Source organism: Serinus canaria, chromosome 3, assembly GCF_022539315.1.
Source record: "Serinus canaria isolate serCan28SL12 chromosome 3, serCan2020, whole genome shotgun sequence".
Taxonomy (NCBI): domain Eukaryota; kingdom Metazoa; phylum Chordata; class Aves; order Passeriformes; family Fringillidae; genus Serinus; species Serinus canaria.
In genome coordinates this window covers 18,037,187-18,058,013 of record NC_066316.1, presented here as the reverse complement: position 1 = coordinate 18,058,013, position 20,827 = coordinate 18,037,187, and the positions used below count along the sequence as shown (strand labels likewise).

At 43.5% G+C, this 20,827-nt stretch overlaps 2 protein-coding genes across 5 annotated transcripts in view; one reads left to right on the top strand and one right to left on the bottom strand.

Moving 5' to 3' along the window:
* Window positions 1-2,140, bottom strand: part of AIDA (axin interactor, dorsalization associated) — a 47,956-nt gene extending 45,816 nt beyond the window's left edge. Inside the window, exon 1 of the mRNA XM_009097028.3 lies at window positions 1,993-2,140. Coding sequence (XP_009095276.1) covers window positions 1,993-2,102 — 110 coding nt within the window. The 5' untranslated portion in view covers window positions 2,103-2,140. The remainder of the gene's footprint in view (window positions 1-1,992) is intronic.
* BROX (BRO1 domain and CAAX motif containing) lies at window positions 2,123-20,196 on the top strand. Of its 4 annotated transcripts, none has more exons than XM_009097026.4 (13): window positions 2,123-2,488; window positions 4,375-4,505; window positions 5,441-5,547; window positions 7,063-7,159; window positions 8,446-8,541; window positions 9,186-9,258; window positions 9,598-9,703; window positions 10,271-10,360; window positions 11,097-11,182; window positions 12,501-12,582; window positions 13,603-13,753; window positions 15,166-15,325; window positions 15,791-20,196. In XM_009097026.4, the coding sequence occupies exons 1-13, from the start codon at window positions 2,123-2,125 to the stop codon at window positions 15,875-15,877; spliced, it is 1,632 nt and encodes a 543-aa protein (XP_009095274.2). In that variant the 3' UTR covers window positions 15,878-20,196. The 4 variants fall into 4 exon arrangements, 3 of the variants coding, with proteins under 3 accessions (XP_009095274.2, XP_018777483.1, XP_018777479.1); XM_018921938.3 differs by having other exon boundaries at window positions 2,487-2,542; XM_018921934.3 differs by lacking the exon at window positions 2,123-2,488 and adding an exon at window positions 2,554-2,968.
* The last annotated feature ends 631 nt before the right edge of the window (window positions 20,197-20,827 follow it).

The window sequence follows — 20,827 nt, the reverse complement described above, 5'->3', positions numbered from 1 at the left end:
GCCTTGTATAAGCAGCTTCTCTCCAGGATGCTTGTGTGGATCAACCCAGACTGTGCTGGTGTCCACAGCACCTGGATAAGAGCAGCACCACACCTCATCCCATTTCAGGGTGCCTTCGAGAAGGCAACAACATAAACCCATCCTGCAACATCTATCCGCAACTACAGCTTGGTATCTTTTCCTGTGCTGCTTGTTTGCAACTTCTATCCTACGGCTTGATATTGTTATTAATTTACTTATTTACCTCCTAAAGATACAGGATAAAGAAAATATACACACAGAAAAGGTTTTGCTCCTCCCTAGGAAATATCTCCCTGTAATCCCTTGATCTTCTCTCTCTTTTTTAATCCTCAGACCACAGAGTTCATCTATTGCCAAGTATTTAGTAGAAACTCACTGATAAGAGCAGCTTCCACCCAAGAGGAGCTTCCTTCCAAAGACACTACACTGCTCCCAGGTCAGAACAGAACCAGGGTGTGGAGATCATCTCAGCTCTGTCTGACACAAGCAACAGAGTGAGGAAGGCAACAGAAGTTGCACTTCAATTCTCAAAATGGACTGTCTGTAAATGTTTAGTGACCTCACTTCTCAATGAAGAGAGCTCAGAAGGAGAGCTCAGAGACTTTTCATTCCTAAGAAACATCATTATATGAAACTCAGTGCTCAGACTTCTTAGACAGTTTAAACCATTCGTATTCTACTGGACTCCCTGTAGACATCCACATAAGGACAGTTAGTAAAAATATCTTATTTTACTTCTTGATGATTCTTTTTTTCTGCTGAGATACAGATCTGGAAGAGAACTTCTTTTCATCTCTCTGCCAAGGTTTGTAGAGTAACAGCCTGCCCTACTCTAAAGGCCATTAGCAAACTGCACATCAGTGACCTTGCAGTGACAAGTAACACTTCATCCTTCCTGGTGAGTGAATGAAATTATGAGATTACAGCCTCTCCTGACCACCCAGTACGTCGCAAGCAGGCAAGTTACTCTGAATGACAACTGAACCGGCAACCAGCATGGTCAGAACCCAACTTGACCAGTCCTGAACAGTGCTAAAAGATCCCTCAGGGAGCATCTCTTCAGCTGACTTTCTCTTGGCAAACAAGTGTGAACCCTCTTTTCAACTTCCAGAAAATTCACCAGGAGAAGCCTGGCCTGAAATATTGCAATCACAAAGAAGTAATTTTCATTGTCATGGCAAATGGAGTAGTAGGGAAGAACATCTGACTAAAGGTACCAGGTGCATTTCCAAGGAGTCCATCATCAGTGCCCTGTAGCTGATACTCCTCTGCTGCCACAGGATTCATGGATAGTGCAGTCACACCCTGTGCCAGCCAACCTGACTGGGTCTGCAAGGTTCCCCACTCTCCCACTCTGGTACCATCAGGGACACAACACACAAGAATGTGACGGACCCCTTTTCGTTCTGATGGGTTGTGTGGAGTTTTTTCGGTTAAGGCTGATACTTAGGCAGCCCACCCATTTGCCAGGTTGCTCCACTGCCACAAGCATGGTGCCAGGGCAACAGGGTGATAGGATGGGGGCATCTCCCATCCTATCCGCAGTGGTGCCTCGGGGGCTCCACCAACCAATCATTCCGGCAGCCCAGGCTCTCAAAATCCTGGTTTGGGGTAGAAGGGTCATTAAAGATCACCTTGTTCCATCCACTGCCATGGGCAGGGACATACCTTCTACCAAACCAGGTTGCTCCAAGCTCCACGCCGGCCGCTGCCACCCTCCCAGGAGAGCAGAACGGCCGGCTACTGCCTCGCCCCCCGGCCGGGCACCCCCCAGACGAACTCCTCGGCACCTGGCCCCGTGCCTTGGGGAAGGGCCGAAGCTGCCAGCGGCGCCCCAGGGGCGAGGGGCCCGCGGCCTGGGCCCTGCGGGGCCCCCCTGCCCTGCCCTGCCCTGCTCCGTCCCAGCCGGGGCTGCCCCCTCACCCCGGAGCCTCGCCCGGGACTCCGGGGCCGTGCCGGGCCCGCACTCACATCTGATACTCGTCGATCGCCTCCACCAGCTGCCCCCAGGAGTCGAAGTCGGTACCCTTCCTGAAGCTGGCGCCCCAGCGCTGCAGGAGGCTGCGGGCCGCCTCCGACATAGCCCCAGTGCTAGGGCACCATGCTCACCCCGCGCCGGGGCACCCACCGCGCCGTACAGCCGCTCCCTCCAGCCCCGCGCCGCCGGCAAGGCACGGTACGGTACGGCCCGGCCCGGCCCGGCCCGGCACAGCACAGCACGCCACGGCCCGGCTCCGGGACACCCGAGCACCGTGGCGCCTCCCGCCTGCACCGCCCAACCGCGGAGGCGGTGCCGGCCGCGCCCGCCGGCGCCATTGCTACCGAGGCGAGGGCGCCACTTCCGCCCCGGTATCTGTCATGGCGCCGATCACGTGCGCACGGGTGGGGCCCGGGCGGGGTCGCTCCGCTCCTCCCTTCGCTCCTCCCGCCGCTCCCGGTCGTGCCGACACCACAGGCCCGCCCCCAGGTAAGGCCCGGCTCCCACCAGCAGCGCCGCAGATGGCTCTCGTCCTTCGGGAGGGTCGGTGCCGTTGCTGGTTTGCTGGCGTCTCCACTCCTGCCAGTGTTGGTGGTGTTCAGGGGTCCTTCCCACGGGAGGACTGTGGGCCCCGGCCGCACCGGCGGCCGCTGTCTCGGGGGGACGCCCTACAGCCGCAGGGCTGTTGTTGGCGGCGGCCCGAGGACTCCGGTGGGGAGGAGGGCGAGCGGCGGGGTCGATGCGATCGGCCGCGATGGGGCGGTGCCATCGACTCTCGGCTGGCGCTGCCTGCGGCAGCGGGCGCGTGACGCACCGCCGGGAGCGGCGGGGCTGGGCCAGGGTACCGCGGCCTCGAGATCCTCTCAGGGACCTTTCCGGGCCGGGCCGCGACACCGCGGGGTCAGCAGCGCTGCGCAGGAGGGTGGGCACGGCGCGACAGCCGCTGGCCTGACGGACAAACCCCGAGAGGTACCGGCGCGGTCAGCACGGCGCCATAGGTGCCGACGCGATGAACGAACCTCCTGCTCGGTCTGGGGGATCTGGGCAGTGCGGGGGAATCAGTGCTGGCAGACCTTCTTGCGTCTGTTTTGGTTTTGTTTCTCAGCAAAGCTGCAGAGTGTTTTTATAGGGATGAACGGAAGGGATTCCAAAAGGACCACGGGATGATGGAGGTCCTAGGGGGCCTCTGGTCCAGCGTCCTGCTCAAAGCAGATACAGCTACGAGGTCACACCAGGGGCTCGGGGCTTTGTCCCGTGATGTCTGGAAAACCTTTGAGAGGCAGAGTGCAGAACTTGCTTCTCGGTTTTTCTGTCCTCATGGTGACGTTTTACCCAGTAGGGGCCTCCCATGTTCGGGATGTGTCCATTATGTTCCATCACCCTGCACTGCTGTTGTGAAACTCACTGCAATGCTTGTATTATATTTGGCTGCTGAAATTGAAGTGAAAGAAAAGAGAGAGTCGGGTTTATCTCTGCCCTCCCAACCTTCCAGGTCTGATGCACTTGTGTAAATCGATCCGTGTTTTCAGTCAGTGTTTGTGGCTGCAGGTTCATGTATACCAAAGCCTCCCAAATAAAAGCTATTCACAGATGGACCAGACACAGTATAATGATCTCAGTGAATTAAGATTTAGCCTGGAAAGGAGGAAGGAGGCTCAGAGGTGACCTTATCATTCCGTACAACTCCCTGAAGGGAGGTTGTGGCAAGTTGGGGATCAGCCTCCTCTTCCAGGTATGAAGTGACAGGATGAGAGGAAGGGGCCTCAGGCTGTGCCAAGGGAGGTTCAGGTTTTGCATTATGAAGGATTTCTTCACAGAAGGAGCTGTTAAACATTGGAATGGGCTGCCCAGGGAGGTGGTGGAGTCACCCACCTCCATCCCTGGAGGTGTTTAAGGAAAGGCTGGACATGTCACTCAGTGCCATGGTCTAGTTGACATGGTAATGTTCTCACAAAGGTTGGGCTCAGTAATCTCAGGGTCATTTCCAACCCAGTTGATTCTGTGATTCTTAGATATTTCTTATGTAATTTACAGATATGTTCAGCCTTATTACCTCAGCAGGAGGTAACAAATGCGGAGGTTTTTTTCCTAGCAAGTGTGCTCACATAGAGCTAAGTAGGTGGTAGCCTTTTGCCTAACTTTAAATACTTTCTGAGGCATTTTTATTTCAAGGGAGTGTAATTCTCACACAAAGCACATGGATAATGAGCACGAGGCATATGGAAGCTTGGCATTTCAAATGGGGAAGAAAAAGAAATTAATTTTAAATTAGTTATTTACATTTGGAATATCTTTTTGTGAGCAGAGGACCAGGACATGGGCAGCATCTCAGTTGTACCTGTTCCTGCAGCTGGTCTTTCCTTTCCACTCTTTAGATTTGGCATAAACAACACCGCAGGAAGAAAATGACCCACTGGTTCCATCGCAACCCTCTGAAGGCTACAGCTCCTGTTTCATTTAATTATTATGGGGTAGCCACCACTCCAGCTGCAACAAAGGTTTGCAAGTAAGTATACTTGGGACTAGCTTCACTCTGCCTCTTACAGTTTGGAGGAAATCCTTAAAAGCAATGGTTGCTCTTCAGTTTTTGAGATGAAGATGACTAAAGATTTGTGGATGCCATGGGACAGGGAGAGAGAAACGGCAAGCGTTTCTCACAGCAGCTTGTGAGAAATTTTAGGGAGTTGGAAAGATGTGATAACCTGTTGACTAAACAATTTGCAGGTGCTGTTTTCTACCATGTTTTTCTGTTCCTCTCAAGGACAGTGCATGAGAAAGATGTTTCTGTTAGTTAGCCAATAGAACAGAATCTATCGTACCGCTCTATACAAACCACGTGGTTCTTTCTTTGCCTTTGCTACGATCCTGCCTCTCGTCTGTTCCTGCCCTGACCTCGGCGCACGAGTGACAGAGATGTGTAGGCAGGGAGGCAGTAAGACACTGCTAACACAGAACATTTGCTTACTGAGAATGAATTCTCCAGTCTCTGCACAGCAAGGCCAATTAGAACAATGCAGAGGCAAAAGACTAAACACTTCATTGTCTTTCTGATGACTGTGCATTCCTCTGCAGAAGATTGCTTAATTTCCTTAAGTGGATAGGGCCTGACTCTTCTGTTGTGGATAGGAGTGTAATGAAAACGGATCTCAGCCTATTTTGCAGATCTATTCTTATTTCTTCATCTCATCATCCCATTCTAATGTTGAAGACTGTTCCTGCTTGTTGCTTCCCTTTCCTCTCTGTGCACCCAACTTCTTGGCAGGTAAAGGCACAGTTATTTTACTTAGTGTAAGAACAGTAGATTGAGTACTGATTATCCACTGCTGTGTGTCCAGTCATATGTATCCAGAGGAAAAAGGAAGATTTTTCTGTATTAGTACATTTTTAATAGGATTGCTTAGGGGTTTTTTTTCTTGTTTTTTTTTTCCTCCTTTCATTTAGTGACTTGCGGTTGTCTCGAACACGGCTATTGGAGCTGTTTACAGACTCAAGTTGTAATCCAGAAATGATGAAGAATGCAGCTGACTTGTACTTCTCACTCCTGCAAGGTAGGGAGATTTCTTAGCAGTACTACTAATTCATCAAGAGAAGTATCAGTTCAATTTTAATAGCAGTTCTCATAATGTTAATTGTGTTGGTCTCCTGTAAAGAAGCTTTGCACTTCTCAGGAAGGAGAGTACCTTCTTGGGTTCTGTGCTTGATACAGCCAGTGCTGGCTGCTCGCCAGGCCCCTTCTCCATGTTACAGTATCCTTTGTGACCCTGCAGTACTAAGTGCTGCCCTGCCCTCCTGCCTTTAACCTCATTCTTCTTCCTGTTGGAGGAGAAAAAGTGTATTATATTTTAGGTGGTGGTGAGTTGCTCCCTAAGTATAAATTGAGTCTATTAATTAGTTTATTTCATTTAGTATTCAGTGTAAACTGCTGGTTTGTCTAATACTAGACCATAGACTTGTTGCAAGTTTACCTTTTACTGCTGCTTATCTTAAGTATGTAGGTGCTCATTAGCATGATACCTGCACTTTCAGTAGGTGGTTCAGCTGTGCTGACACATTCCTTTGAAACCTTCCTTCTTACCCCAATATTGGCAGTTACCCTGCCAATATTTGGGTAACTCTCCTTAGCAGTCAGATGCTCAGCCATTTTTTTTAGGACTGAGTTTTCAGGAATCAGCTGATTTGTGGAAAGTGGGATCTTTCAGTCTGTGGGAAGTAAACATTGGTTTAATGAGCTTCTGTGTAGGCTAATGTCACATCTAAAGGTCAGATAAGAGTCCCTGTTGCAACAGCCAAGAATTGGTTAGTTTCTTCAGGAAAATATCATGCTTGGCCACTAAAATCTCCTGCATGTGAAAGGAACAAGTATTTTCTGATTTTATAAATATGTGACACACTGACAGGTATAGCCCCAGTAGCTGCTATGGCAAGCTCTTGTCCTCCGAAAGTCTGTAAGGCCTGATCAGACCAGGGCCCTTCTTCAGCCTCACTAAAAAATTCCTGGGCCTGCATATGTGCGGGTTTGAACATCCCATAGCATGAGCCTCATCCCACTAACTGCTGTTTTGTGGGCTACTGGACATAACCAATTTCCTGTAGCCCTGGAGATGGATGATGACTAGGTGAGCCCATGCTTAGAAGCCCTTTTCCCTCTCCCTGTTGGCCAGGCAGCTTTTCCTGCAATTTCCTAGTTGGCGCTATGGTGGCATAGACAGCCACTCACTTACCTTGAGCACCCTCAGCCATCCTGTACCTGGGCCAGTCCCACTCCCAACTTGTCACCATATGGGACGTACAGATGTCTGCCAGGTTTTCCTTGAACAGTCAAGATTCTCGGAATTGAGATGGTAACATGCTGGGCAAGCAGTTTCCTGAAGTAGCCAGTTGGTTTTTTTCCACATTTTGCTCTCAAAATACTGAGGAATAAAAACCCCAGGAAGTAAACATGGGGTTTTGAGGGCTTCAGCAAGAAACATTCCTTTATCTATATCTCTATTCATATTGATCCATCTCCTTCATTACTCATTTCTGCTTCTTACTTTGAGATTGCCTGTTTTATTATTCCATAGGTTTTATCCTTTCACTGGATGACTCTTCCCAAGAGTGCAAGTTGAGATATATTCAGAATTTCAAGTGGACAGACACGTTACAAGGACAAGTCCCAAGGTGCGTGTGCTTTTCTGGGTGCGGGGTAGGCATCTGCTCTTTGCTGCTCTGTTACACACTTGCACAGGCCTGAAGAGAAACAGAAATGCAGCAAAGTCTTGAACACAAAGTAGTTTCTAAAAAGGTGTTGCCGTGTTTTTGTTAACTGCTGTACTGTGTTAGGTGTTCTGAACTGTGCCTAGTGGCCTTTATGTTAAGCTGTGAGAATGCACAATAATGATAGAAGGATCCTTTAGGTCTGAGTTGATCTACAAACTGAACCTGCAGTTAGCTAGAGCAGCACAAAGAAAAGCCTTGAGGGTATTGGTGACTTGAGCATGGTAACAAAGCTCACTGCAGTTTAAAGCTGAATTTGGCACTATTGCCTGACCAGGAACTTCTGTGATCTGATTTTGTTCTTGTCCTCTGAAGCTCTGAGTACATGTCCTCTTGGTTCAAACAAACAAATCTTCTGTTTCCAGGAGGAATACGGATCTGTAACCTTCTGAATTATTCACTTGTCTCTTGCTATTGGAGGTAATTGTGTTGTATAATCATGCCTACAAATTTGTCAAGCTTTAGCTAGAAGTGCTTGACCTCCTCAAAGGTTTAATTCCCCATGGAAGAAAATTTGTTGATTAGGACTTTATTCTAATTTTCTCACAGTCATGCACACTTGCACTTGTGCCAGCATTACTCTTCCCACTCCCACATCTTTCTTTTGAAAAGGTTTGCTAGTTCCTAAGCTAAACTGAGCTTGGGATTGTAAGTTCAGTCTTTTCAAAGACTCTGTTTTTACCTTTTGAAATTTCCTGCTATTTGCACATGCTGTTTGTATGCAGTTACATAAATAATTGCAATAACATTCATTTGAGAGAGTTGTAACAGACTTATTAACTTAGCAGTACAGCTTTAAAGTGGACGTTCCAGGGCAAGGCTTTGCACAAAATTTGCAACTGAAAAAAAAAAAAGGGGGGGGTGATGGTGCAAAATGTCAGCCACACCCAAAGCTAAACAAATCTCAAGTTAATTTTAAAATAGGAGTTCCTAAAAGGGAAGGGTGGGCATCTGAATGTGATAGATTCTTATTATGAGTTCTTAAAGGGAGTAAGTAAAAAAAATTAGGTCTCTCTTTGGCAGTTCAGTGAAGTAGGAGGTTCAGAATTGGAAATTGTTGACATCTTAAATGAAAAATGTTTTATGGAGAGAAGTGTTGACTTTTGCTACATGAACTATCAGCAGAGAGAGATGTGAGAACAAAACTGAATGCATTAAGTTTTTGGGGGGTTTTGTCTGTCTTTCTTTAGTGCCCAGCAGGATGTTGTGTTTGAACTGATTTCCATGGGATTTAATGTAGCTCTATGGTACACAAAATATGCATCAAGACTCGCTGGAAAAGAAGAGTAAGTGGTTTTCTTTTCTTAACAATTCTGCTGCCGCAATACTCCAATGATTTAGCAGGTTCTGGGGGTTGCTTGCTATAGGAATGTCCAGCTCAGGCAGAGGAGTTCCAGGAGGCAGTTGGTCTTTACACACAAGCACTTCAATCCCTTCTTGCCTCTGTAAACCGAGTGCAGGAGTACTACATGACTGTGATACAGAGAAAGTGTCAGTTCTCAATAAACCCTTCATCAGTCCCCCTCTAAATGTCCAGGTAGAAAACTGAGATTCTTAACATCACAGCTCTGCTGACATTTAACCCTACAGACTTCTAAATCCTTGGCATCTAACACTGAGGTTGCCTTTTACTTGAGAGTCATCACAGGATCTTACATATCTTTTCTTTCAAACAAGTTATATATGATTATTTCATGATTGGACACTGTAAGAAACTTCTTTACTCTGAGGGTAGCACAGCCATGGGATAGGTCACTTAGGGAATTAGTGGGCTTTTGATTCTTGAAGGATTTAAGATTCACCTAGACAAATACATAACTGACCTGATCTGCTGCTGCAAAATGTGGTGCCCCAAAGCAGGAGGTGGCACTAAATGACACTTAGAGTCCCTTTCTAACTATAATTTTACCAATTAATTCTGTTTTCTCAGTATAACAGAGGATGAAGCAAAAGATGTTCACCGCAGCCTGAAGATAGCAGCTGGGATTTTTAAACACCTGAAGGTAGAAGGACCTTCTTTGCTGCCTGTTCTTCAAGGTGTCTCCAAATATTTGACTTTTTGTCTTAGAGAGGCCTTTGCTATACACACATACCTGAGAACACCTGAATGATGCAGGAAACAGAAGAGTGTTAATGTGTTGTGGTACCACCCAACACCTGCAACTCATTCCCAGTGGCACTGGAAGAGTGGTTTGTCTGTCTGCCCATATCATGTGCTATATGTGCTATCATGTGCTGTCTTGGGACAGTTCACTCAGTGTGTCCCATCCATTTAGGAATGAAGCACTTGTTTTGCACAGGTATTGGGCCTAAACTAACTCTGAGACTTGCTTTGTATTTAGGAAAGTCATATTCCAAAATTGATTACACCTGTGGAAAAGGGAAGAGATTTAGAAGCTCGACTTATAGACTCCTACATCATACAGTGTCAAGCTGAAGCTCAAGAAGGTATCTTCTAATCTACATTGGTTGGCTGTGGGAAATGACTCTTTGTGGGTCACTTCTGTGTCATGAATTCTGCTTGGTAGCAAGGCTATGAGTTTTTTATTCTCCTGAAGTACTGTGGCATACTTTTATACTCCTGAAGTCGAGCAGGTTGCTTTTAAAGAAAATTATGTTACAATTATAAAAAGGAGATGCCAAAAATCAGTCTGATATTAGAATTGTAATATAGAATATCTTTCACTTTGGAAGAACTTGTGCGTGGCATTACTCCTTTTTCTTATTTCTTCCTTTAGTGCAACCCTTTCACCACCATGCTTGCCTAACAGACATTCCCAGTTCTTTTACTTTAAAATATGTGCAGCTTCTGTTTATTAGTTAATCTTAAGGCTAACATTCCTTCAGTTTTTCTGTTAAATTGGAATAATGCTGTCTTTATTCTGCTGTTTGCTTGACTGCACAACATCTATTTTCTGTTCATGCAGGGGTTTTAAAACCCTAAATGCCTCTGCTGATTTGATGTGATGGGACATTTCAATTAAACTTAAACCATGGTGTGGAACTATTTTTCAGTGACAATTGCTCGGGCTATTGAGCTGAAACATAATCCAGGCCTAATAGCTGCTCTTGCTTATGAAACAGCCAACTTCTACCAAAAAGCTGGTGAGTGTCTTGTTTTGTATCCTTAGTGACTCCATTTATGCACTCTTGCCAGCAGATAACCTTCACCTACCCATAAATTGCAATATTAATGCTGTTCTTGGTGGATATGGAGTGTGTATCTAGCTTTTATTTAGCACATTTAAGGCTTCAGTTATCAGCATGTATTATGATAAGGCTTTTTGTTTTTGTGGGAATCTTGTACTCTGGTAGGAAATGGTAGCTGATGGTAGAAAACTTTAGTGAAGGAAACCAGACTAGCAGCAGACAAATGGCCTGATGTCAGTGGAGTGTGTTCCAGCTGCCTTTGGGCAGCAGATCATGATGCAGAGCATGGAGAGTGGAGTGGGTTCATTATGTACCACCTTCCAGATGAGTAAGATGATCTCTGGGCTTACTGAGGCAAGTGGGAGAAGTGCAGAAGTATGAGAGTCACTACTGGAACTTAAACTAGGAGCAAGTTTTGAAATGCTGCCTAAATATACTTAGAGAATTAGCCATCCAGACTTGGTGGACAGCAGTTTCAGGAATTCTAGGGACAACTGCATGGTAGCTGTATATTTTTGGTGGTTTTCTCATGTTTTTTTCTGTGTTTTTGCAGGAAGAATTTTTGTCCCTTGTTTCTGGATACTTTAGAGTTAAGATCTAGTGCTAAGTTTAAGAATTCTGGTATTTTAATGTGTTTGGGGTTCTTCTTTTTGGAAATGTCTTAAGAATAACTTTACCTATGTGTTCACAGATCAAACATTATCCAGTTTGGATCCAACCTATGCAGGTAAATGGAGGAAGTACTTAAACTTGAAGAGCTGTTTCTATATGGCCTACGTAAGTACTTTGGGTGGCAGCAGTCACAGCTTGTTGTCTGTCTGCCAAGGGCTGCATAGGCAATGGGGGCTAAGTATTGCCTTGGCTTTCTTTGCATACTGTGAAGAGGAATTGTGCAGTGTCAGTGACATTTGAACTGGCTTTGTGAATCCAAGTGAAATAGCAGCAGTGTGGATTTGTTGTGATCACAGATCTTTAATTGAAGCCACTCAGGCTGAGCATAATGGTGCTCTCTGTTGTCTACATCATAGTCTGATCCTAGGCACAGTTGAGAGCTGAGCATCTTTATGAAGGCCCTGAATGCAACTGCATCAAGTACCAAAAGGTACCATTCCAAGAGCTGTCCCTATTTGCCTGATGGATCTCCTAGCAAGTACTGAGTGCTCTTGAGATCCTCAGCTGCTCAATTTGCTGTATCTTGTAACCTGCCACAGCCTGTAATCTGTCTTTTTTATACTGTGCAAAAGGCTCAAGCTAAGCAGTTTACATAATTGTCTTTTTCTTAGGCTGAACCTCTAGCTAAAATCTGCTTGCCTTGTTAGCAGATTTGAGAGGTGAGGGAGGGTCAGAGTTGTGGTACTTTTCCCTTTTTTTAAATACAAGTTATCTGGGAAGTGGTAGATTTAGATAGATTTGTCCTGTGAGAACAGACACTAAAGGAAGGGAGGCAAGGTGGGTATTCGTTGATGGGATTGTTCCTTCACCTGTTGTGTTTCTTAGTTAAACTCAGTTCCTGATAACAGATAATAGGCAATTCAGTTTTCACTGGAATACAATACCACCTTCAAGCACGGGTGTGAAGGAATCGACTTTTTAGGGGTGGAAAAGTTATTTGGACAATGACAAAATATCTCAGACAGCAGAACACCTCATCATTTCCAGATTCAGTGACGTTTTTCACAGATGGAGTTTTTGAGTGTTCGGGTAGTTTTAGTTTTCAGTCTTAGCTTTGTAAACATGCCTGGGGTTCATTTTCTTTCTGTGCTGCGGCTTGATGCTGCACACTTCTACAGTGAGAACTTGGACTGGCCTGTGTGCCAGTGCTTCTGGTCAAACAGCTCTGTGCAGCTCAGTTACTCTTGGGTAGAGCTGAGAGAGCTCGGTTCATTCTAAGTGTTTGTGGTTCTGGCTCACAGTGTTCATGTTAAACTGCATTAATGGCTCAGTGAATGCTGCTTTGACTTGGATTTCCCAGCTGTCAACTATCTGCAGCGAATGGCAGCTTCAAAGAGCTGCAGCTCCTGTAGGGAGCAGGAGGAGGGGATTGGTGTAGGAAGGACCCAGGGATGTTGGTAATGATTTTGTCCTCTCCCATCAGGCATACTGTTACCATGGCCAGACTTTGCTGGCGAGTGATAAATGTGGGGAAGCAATCAGATCTCTGCAGGAATCAGAAAAATGTAAGTGTGATTGAGACTAGAGTACAGGGTCTGATGATGCCATGCCTCTTCTATTTTGCTGTATTGTGTTAATTTGCTCTCCCATAAAGATTTTATCTGTCACCTGATAGAAATCCAGCACATCTTTGAATAGAGAGAGTCTATTTTTTTTGTAATGGTCTTACCAATTACTGTCTTTCATAACATTTCTGCAGAAAATTTTCTTCTTCAATTCTTAGCCTGGATTAAAGACTGGCTTTGAGCTGCCTGCAATACACAGTATAAAAACCCATAATGGTTTGGTCATCCTGTTTTCTGGTCTGTATATTAGAGTAGTGCAGCCATTTATGCTTTGGAGTTTAAATAGTTAATCTAGATCTTGCTTGTTTATTTTTAAACAGATTTCAGTAACTTATTTATTTTCTATTAATTTGAAAGGTATATTCAGGGAAGTTTGCAGTAGTTCAAGGTCTTCTGTCCAGTCTTCTCTTTTCAAAGCTATTTGTACCCCATTGGCCTGCACTGCATAACTTTGCTGCAATGCATAAAAATGCTCAAATCTTCAAAGTGGAAACTTTAATATTAGTTTGAAAAATAAATCAGAAATTTATTAAGAACAAACTAAGTTCGATTTCTTGGAGTAAAACAAATCCTGTTCGGCTGTTCAGAGAAGAGTGCTTCTTCTCCCACTCCATATCAGTTATTCTTGTTTGGTTTGGGGCATCAGCTGTGTGTGGATACCTTCAAACCCTCTGTTTTTCATGTGGCATAGTCCTTGGGCTTATTGTTGCATTTTGTCCCACACATAAGAATGCTTTCCTGCATCTTCCCACCCAAAAAGCTATCTATTTCTTTTCCTGTTCCTCGTAACCTATTGGATGCAATAAATCTTGACTGTCTTTGAACTGGTTTTGTTTTGTTTTTAAGAAGAAAGAGGCCTGTCTGGATTCTGCTGTCTTCTAAGACTGAAGCACTGTAGAGCAGAACCATGATTTTAGAGGGTCATGGAAATAATTTTTATTTCCTTTCTTTCTTGCAAAGTTTTTGCCAAGGCTGAAGCGTTGTGCAAAGAATATGGAGAAACGAAAGGGCCTGGGACTACTGCCAAACCTTCTGGACATCTTTTCTTTAGGAAATTAGGAAGTTTGATTAGGAACACATTAGAAAAATGCCAGAGAGAGAATGGATTTATGTAAGTAACTCATGGTTGGTACAGCATGAAGTTTTATTACGTCATTTGCCTTATTTCAGGATGGGATGGTAAATTTTACTCTCCAATTGTTATATTCCTTTAGGGCATGGCATGTAACTTAAAGATAAATTTGCAATTCTATAATTTTCTCTTGGCAGATTTGCAGTGGGTCTGTGCTGTCCCACTCTGTGTCCTGCGCCAGTTCAGCAAGGTGGGCTGGACTGACATCTGGAGAGGTTGAGCAGTTTTCTTCCCTCATTCCTCAGCCACCTGGTTACTTTTCCTTCTGCACAGGACAAAATCTGCAGAAGTTACTGTGTTGCTCTAATGCTCTCTTCCTGTCTCCCGAGGTCTAGTAGGTAAAAAGATGACAGAGGGGGAAGCGGCAGTAGGCCATTCTGCTTTGCAGGCAGGGAAGTCAAAACATGGTGCTACCTTCAGTGAAGATCATGCTTAGGGTGCTAGGAGCTTTACCAGTCCAAGTATAGTTAATATTGTGAATAGGGCTTTCTGTTCATTAATGTCCTTCCAAAAAAGGTTTGGAAATACCATTTTTTAATTTCAGTTGAAAATAATCAAGATTAGTTTGTCTTTAGAGTTCTTTTGCTCATTTATTTCTCCCCTTCCCTCCTATTATGATTTAGCATTTCATAATAGGTTTGTTATTTTCATTTTTATGATATTTAAGGGCCTGCATTATAGGGAAACTGACTAAATGGAAAGGATGGTCAAGTACATCAAAGTGAACTGCAAATAGAAAGAGAAATTATCTGCTCTGCTTTGGTTCAGATACCCATTGTCAGAGCTTACAACAAAAGTATACTGGAGATTTCAGCACATCCCTGTCCCTCTAGAACGAAACTTGTAAAGAGAAAGCAGTGACTGTTTTGGGAGAGCTCTGTGAAACACAGGAAGTGAGGTAGAGTGTGAGGTCAGCGTGTGAGCTCCTGCTGCCCTGCCAAGGGCAGAGGGACACCCTGAGTCAGGCTTTGCCCTGTAGCCAGTCTTTGGGGGACTGCGGTGTTGCCATCATCCACTATGGCACATGAGGACTGTTTAGGAAAATTAACTGTCCTCTTCATCTTTGGAAAGTACTTTAAATCCTCATTTGTATTTTGAAGGTTTTTTTTGGACAAAAGATGTTATTCTCATTAAAGCACTGGCAATAATGGTTAATAAGTAGGAGAAAACCCACCACACAATTAGGGAACAAACAACAATACTAGGAAGGGGTTGCTTTTGTTCTTGTGAACCTTGCTGGCAGAATGCATGTTAGGCAGTGCCTTAATAAAATGGAAGAGAGCAGCAGTGCTTGCCACTGTGAAAATCCAGATTGCTTTGTTTAGAATTGCAAGTAAGACTTGCAGAGATGGTGCACTGTATTTTAAATACATTTCTGTATTCTCTTCCAGCTATTTCCAGAAGGTGCCAACAGAGGCTCCCCAGCTGGAATTGAAAGCAAACTATGGCTTAGTAGAGCCTGTTCCTTTTGAGTTTCCAGCTTTGAATGCACACTGGACTCCTGAAACAGTTGCAGCATTTGATCTCACCAAGAGGCCAAAGGAGGACCCTGTAAGATAATCCCATGTGCTGTTCTTTCCCTCTGGCTTTATTCTGTGTATCACACAGAGTTAGTTTGGCTCTTCCATAATACTCCCCAGCTCAGTGTGGGAAGCAGACATAAGGCTACCACCTAAACTCATCCTTCTGTTGTGCTAAGGGAAGTCAGTTAACCTCTGCCACACTGCCAGCATCTGGAAAATCAGTTCATTTTTTACCAAGTCCTGTAACGTTGCAGCATGCTAAAGAAAGATTATTTTTTAGAAAAGGATTACTTTAAAGATGCTGAAACAGAGAACAGTTGGAACAGTTGTCTTTTCCCTCTTGCTTGGGGGTTACTCAAAGTTTTCAGCCTTGAAAAGAGCGGGGACTCTTAGATTATAACAGGTAAAGTTAGCTGTGCATAAATACTGTGCAGACATAGTGGTTTGTATTTGTGGTATTTAGTTGGGTTTTTTTTTTTCTTCTTGTTTACAGGCTAAACCAAAACCAGATGAAGAAGTAAAACCTCTGAAGGAACCAAATATAAAGCCTCAAAAAGACAGTGGATGCCAGATTTCTTAAATTCCATAAGTGCTTTGAATTCACTTTGAAACTCTATTCATAGGACTCTGGGGTTTTTGTTCTGATCTCCTTTTTTTGATTCTCCTCTCTTCATTGACAAGGCTAATTTAATTTACCTTTGTTAATATGTGTCTATCTTGCTTAAGATTGTGGTGGATTTCTAGGAAGTTATTTATATCTGACTTATTTTTGTTTTCAGTGGGATATCATAGAATGAGTGGGCTTAAATGTTCCTATTGTGCCTCTAGGGAGTTTCTTTTTGTGGGTTTAGTTTTACCCACAAATAGCAAAGGAAGTATCACGATTGTAATGCTTGAGGGTTTTTCCATTACCTTACATGCTATATCATGTCCAAACTTCCAAACAGAAGTTTGCATGAACAGTTGTATTTATTCAAGTTTTGTCATTCAGGCTTAGCACTTTGTTGTATCCGAATTCACCTAATTGTAGTGAGGGAAGAAAATATGAGTTTGGTTTGTAATGGTCATATGGTATTTCACAGGACTTGGGAAACCTCAAGTTCTGCATAACAGGAGCACAATTTATGTTGTGAAACTATTAGTCTCTGTTCTTTCCTCTATAGATTAAGGTTTTTAAATCAGAATTTGTAGTAAAGTACCTTAGCTTTGTCTGTCCTTTAATCCAAATCCTTTAGTATCAAAGTGTGTCTGAAAGTGATGCAGCAAGTAATATGGAAGTGCTTAAAAGCAAAGCATCCCTGTGTCATTCATTCAGAGTTTCTGAATCTTCAAAGCTTTATTAAGTTTGAAGTCTGCAGACAGTTCTAATCTCCTGGCACTGGAATTCCTGAAACTGTCATGCTAAGGTAATGGATTTGGAAGTAAGTTGCTGTGTTTCCATCTGTGTGATGTCTATAAGGAGCTGTCAGGAGACCAGGGAGGAAAGACAAGCTGAAGAGCTGATGGCACAGCTGGGAAGCCAAGCTCTAGATTTCCTTTATGCCCTGTGTAAGCAGTGCTGCTTCTCAGGTTTTGCAGTATTGCACTAAAATCAGCTCTTTCTGAAGAAAACTTGCGTGAAGCCAAGCCCAGTCCTTTCCCAGCCTCAGCCAGGCTGAGAAAGAAAGGATTTTCTAGAGCTTGCTTCCATTTCTGTCTGCTGTGAAAAATGTGACAGCATTCTTTAGTGCTGAGCACAGCAAAATGCCCTTGACAACTAAAACATCTTTCTGATTTGTTGCAAATGCAAAGGCATATGATGCATGTGTTGAAGTTAGAGCCTTGCAATCCCTGGGTACCAGTTGCTGCACTTTGCTTAGCCTGAGAAAGAAACTGAGCAGCCTGACAATGTTCACCCTTCCAGCAAACATGATGACAAATGCACTTACTGTGATGTAAACTGTAAACACATTTCTCACTTTGTACTCTTTGTTAACCTTACACTGTGCTGTGATTCTAAAATCCTTATTGGGGCTTGGGGACACTTAGCTTAGAGAGCAAGTGTATAACTCCTTGAAGGCCTGTGGAACAAAAGCTGCCAAGGAAGTTAATAGGGAACTCAAGACTCTTCCTGAGATACTGGACCGAATTACAAAATTTGTTGATGCAAAAGGCAAAGAGACTTTTAATGCTGGTTATTATGGGTTGATCAAATGCAGACATCCTTGCTTCTCATGATAGATTTTTCTTTCTGTCAGTTCTGCACATAAAACTAAGTGTAAAGTGAGCTGAGTTTCTTTGGAAGAAGTTTCTGTTCTGCAGGAGCCTAGAAGATAATGAATATCAAGAAGAATACATACCTGAAATGGCTCCATTTCTTCTGGTGCTGCATGGGGACCTTGTGTATGTTTCATGAAGAGTTACTAAAATCTGTTCCTAACTTGATCAGCTGGCTCATTAGACTTCTTCCATTGTTAAAATACCAGCTTAGGTTTTGCCAGAGTAGAGTGTGGAGTTAGTTTTCTTATATAGATTTTAATTCTAAAACTGTATTCCAGCTGTAGTCATCAACATTTGTTCAGCCTGCCCCCTTTAAGGATCATGATACAGTTAACTCAGTTTCATAATCACAATTTTTTTAGCTACTCATTTTTTTTCAGAATTCTTTGTCAGTATGTACACATCTCCACTGAAAGTTTTCTTTCTGTGCAGACTAGATCCTGTTTTCCCTCCTCCCCTCATTTTCCCTTCCATCTGCTACAAACTGTGGCACAGACATACCCTCATTTGCTAATGCACTTGTTGGTCCTGGGACTCATTTCCAATGCAGCTTTTATCCATGGGTGGGTTCCTGTAGAGGAATATCTTAAAATCAAATTAATAAATCATGACTAAAACATTCCCAAACATCTTGGTAGGAAAGATTATTTTATGGACTTGGAATTCTTTGGACACTTTCTCAAACCAAGCTGTTTGTCTGAATCAAGTTCACTGTAAATAGTTTGGGGCATAACTAAGTGAATTTTGTCAGGTGATGACATTACTTAAGCCTAGCTGTGTAACCTCTTGTGCCATAGCTGTTTCAGTAAATATGATGTAGTAGTTTAAAAATAGAATAATGGAACAAATTAATTCACTGAACATGTGTTGCTTTTCAAGACAAACCTTGTTTACTTGTAGCTGGAATCCTGTGGCAAACATTTGATGGTTTTGCCAAAAAATAAGAAGCTGGAGACTGTTCAGTTTGCAAAGTAGAGAGAGCAGTGAGGCAATGAGCAGCTTTCTCTTCTGGTTTTGTTGGGTAGTAGCAAGAATTACTGTAAATAAGATATAGATTAACTGTCCAATATGGTTAAGAATATGAGTGAATGAAGTGGGAGTTTCAGTTAATCTGGAAACCCAGCAGCCACTTTCCTTCTCTTATAGCTCCCTGTAGTAATTTTTAGGAGTGAGGTATTTTGAATGGTGATTTTTTAGTATTCTAATGCTGCAAGAGCCTGTTTTTGTGGCCTCTCTCTGGTTTTAGAGGCTCTCATGGCTAAGCCTGCAAATGTTGTTGGGGTAAATAATCTTTGAAAATCTGTGCCCCATCTGAAGCAGGATAGAACTGCTGCTGAATAAAGCACAGAGTGCTGGGCCCTCTGTTTTGTGCTTTAAGAAAAGCAGTGATTGTCTTTAATATACTGTAAACCAAACCATCAAGCTTTTTGTAGGATTTCTATTTAAATACCTTTCTCCGTGTATTTAATTATACTTTCTCCATATATTTAAATACACTTCTTCCATGTTTTGTGTTTGAGTTTTCAGTAGTTACTCTCCATCCAGCATGTGACACACAGCTGAGGGACTAAACCTGGCCCTTGGATGCTAATGTCTTCCTCTCACTGGATTTGGTAGAGGAGTTTTGCCTGTCAGCCTAGGGATGGTGTTTGGTCCCTTGGATGTTCAGCATGGAGCCATGGTGTGTCTGTAACAATGGTAGTCGTTTGTACAATGAGCCAGAAAATAGATCCCTGTGTCTGTGTAGAATAGAGACAACTTTGCACTTTAGAATTTTCTTTTCTTGCAAATTTGGTACAATACAATATGCATGTAAATACTCCTTCCTGTCATTTTGTTGCACTGATTTCAGTACTGTGCTATGGGTAAGGTTTTAATGGGAAACATTACTAAAATGTATTTTAAATTGTTTGTGTGTGCTTCAAACTCATTAAGCATATCTCTGCCTTTAGTATTGGGGAGCATGAGAGGAGGCAGTAGTAGCTCATCTGTCTTCCATGGGAATTCTAGGAGGTGAAGACTTTCTGTCTGTTGGCTGCAGGGTGAAACATTTCATCCCACCCATGTATGGTATCTAAACTGATGTTTCAGCATTAACATAAATCCTGTTCATGCCTGTTAATTATCCCTAAAAAGATTCTGTCTCTAAAGATCACTCTTAAATTACCATAGTAGCATAAGATGGTTTTTCTTTTCCTTTTTTTGTGTTTTTTTCCTGTCACTTGCCCAGCTGTGGGAGGAGTAAAGCACAGTGAGTATGCTGGCATGGAAAATCCCCTGGAGTGTGTACCTGTCTCCAAGTTGTGAGTGCAGTGACCCTTGGCTTGTCTCTGACCTTTCCCTGCTGGTGATGCTCTCAAATTCAGCAAAGGTCCCATGGCAACCTAGAGTACCCTTGATTTGCTTTTTATGTAGGAAGGCCTCCCTCCTTTGGTGCTGGTGTCTTCATGGATTACAAGCTTCCAGAAGCCATCCTGTATTCTGAGTAATCCCATTTCAACAGAATCAGCTCTGAGATCACTGACCAAGCAGCCTTACTTTGTGAAGACAGTCACCATGCAGTCTTAAGCTTCACAGTTGGAAAATTTGTATATAGCCACGAATTTCAGAATGCCATTTAAAATAAACAATCTTCAAATATGTTTGTTTCATTATTTAAAATTTTACATACAATAGCAAGAAAGAGGCTCTGTCTTGATTGTTACTTTCTGCAATTTAATGCAACTTTGTTAATATAGAGAATACTTAATCCTTGCTTATAGGAAGACCTAAATAAGGAAGATCCATGAATTGGATGCCTATGGAAGTAGTAGCTACAATGAAGCATGTCAAGTCCTGAGGCAGGAAGAAAGGAGGTGGGCTTTCCAAATTCTTGTTTAGAAAAAAAGCAATTAGGCAGAATTTCTTATGGCTGTGCAAAATCCCACTACTTGCCAAGGTCTGTGACATTGTGGGATGTTCTATTATACTATGTCAAGTGGGTTATTTGGAAATAACTTCTCTGATATTCTGGATGAAGCCTCACTAGCACAGCAGTCTCAGTCTTCCCTGAGCCAGACATGCATCTGCTGCTGTCTCCAGGAGTCCCATCTGTCTCTCAGAGCCGTGTGGTGGTCTTTAATAATTTTGTTTCATGCCTCCAATCTTCCTGTCTGGCTTTCCCAAAGAAGGACTCATTTGCAATGTCCATGTTGAAGGCCCCTGGAATGTAAGGCTGCCCTTGCTTGGTTGAGTTGCTCTCAAATCTCAAGGTCAGGGACCTTGTCCTCTG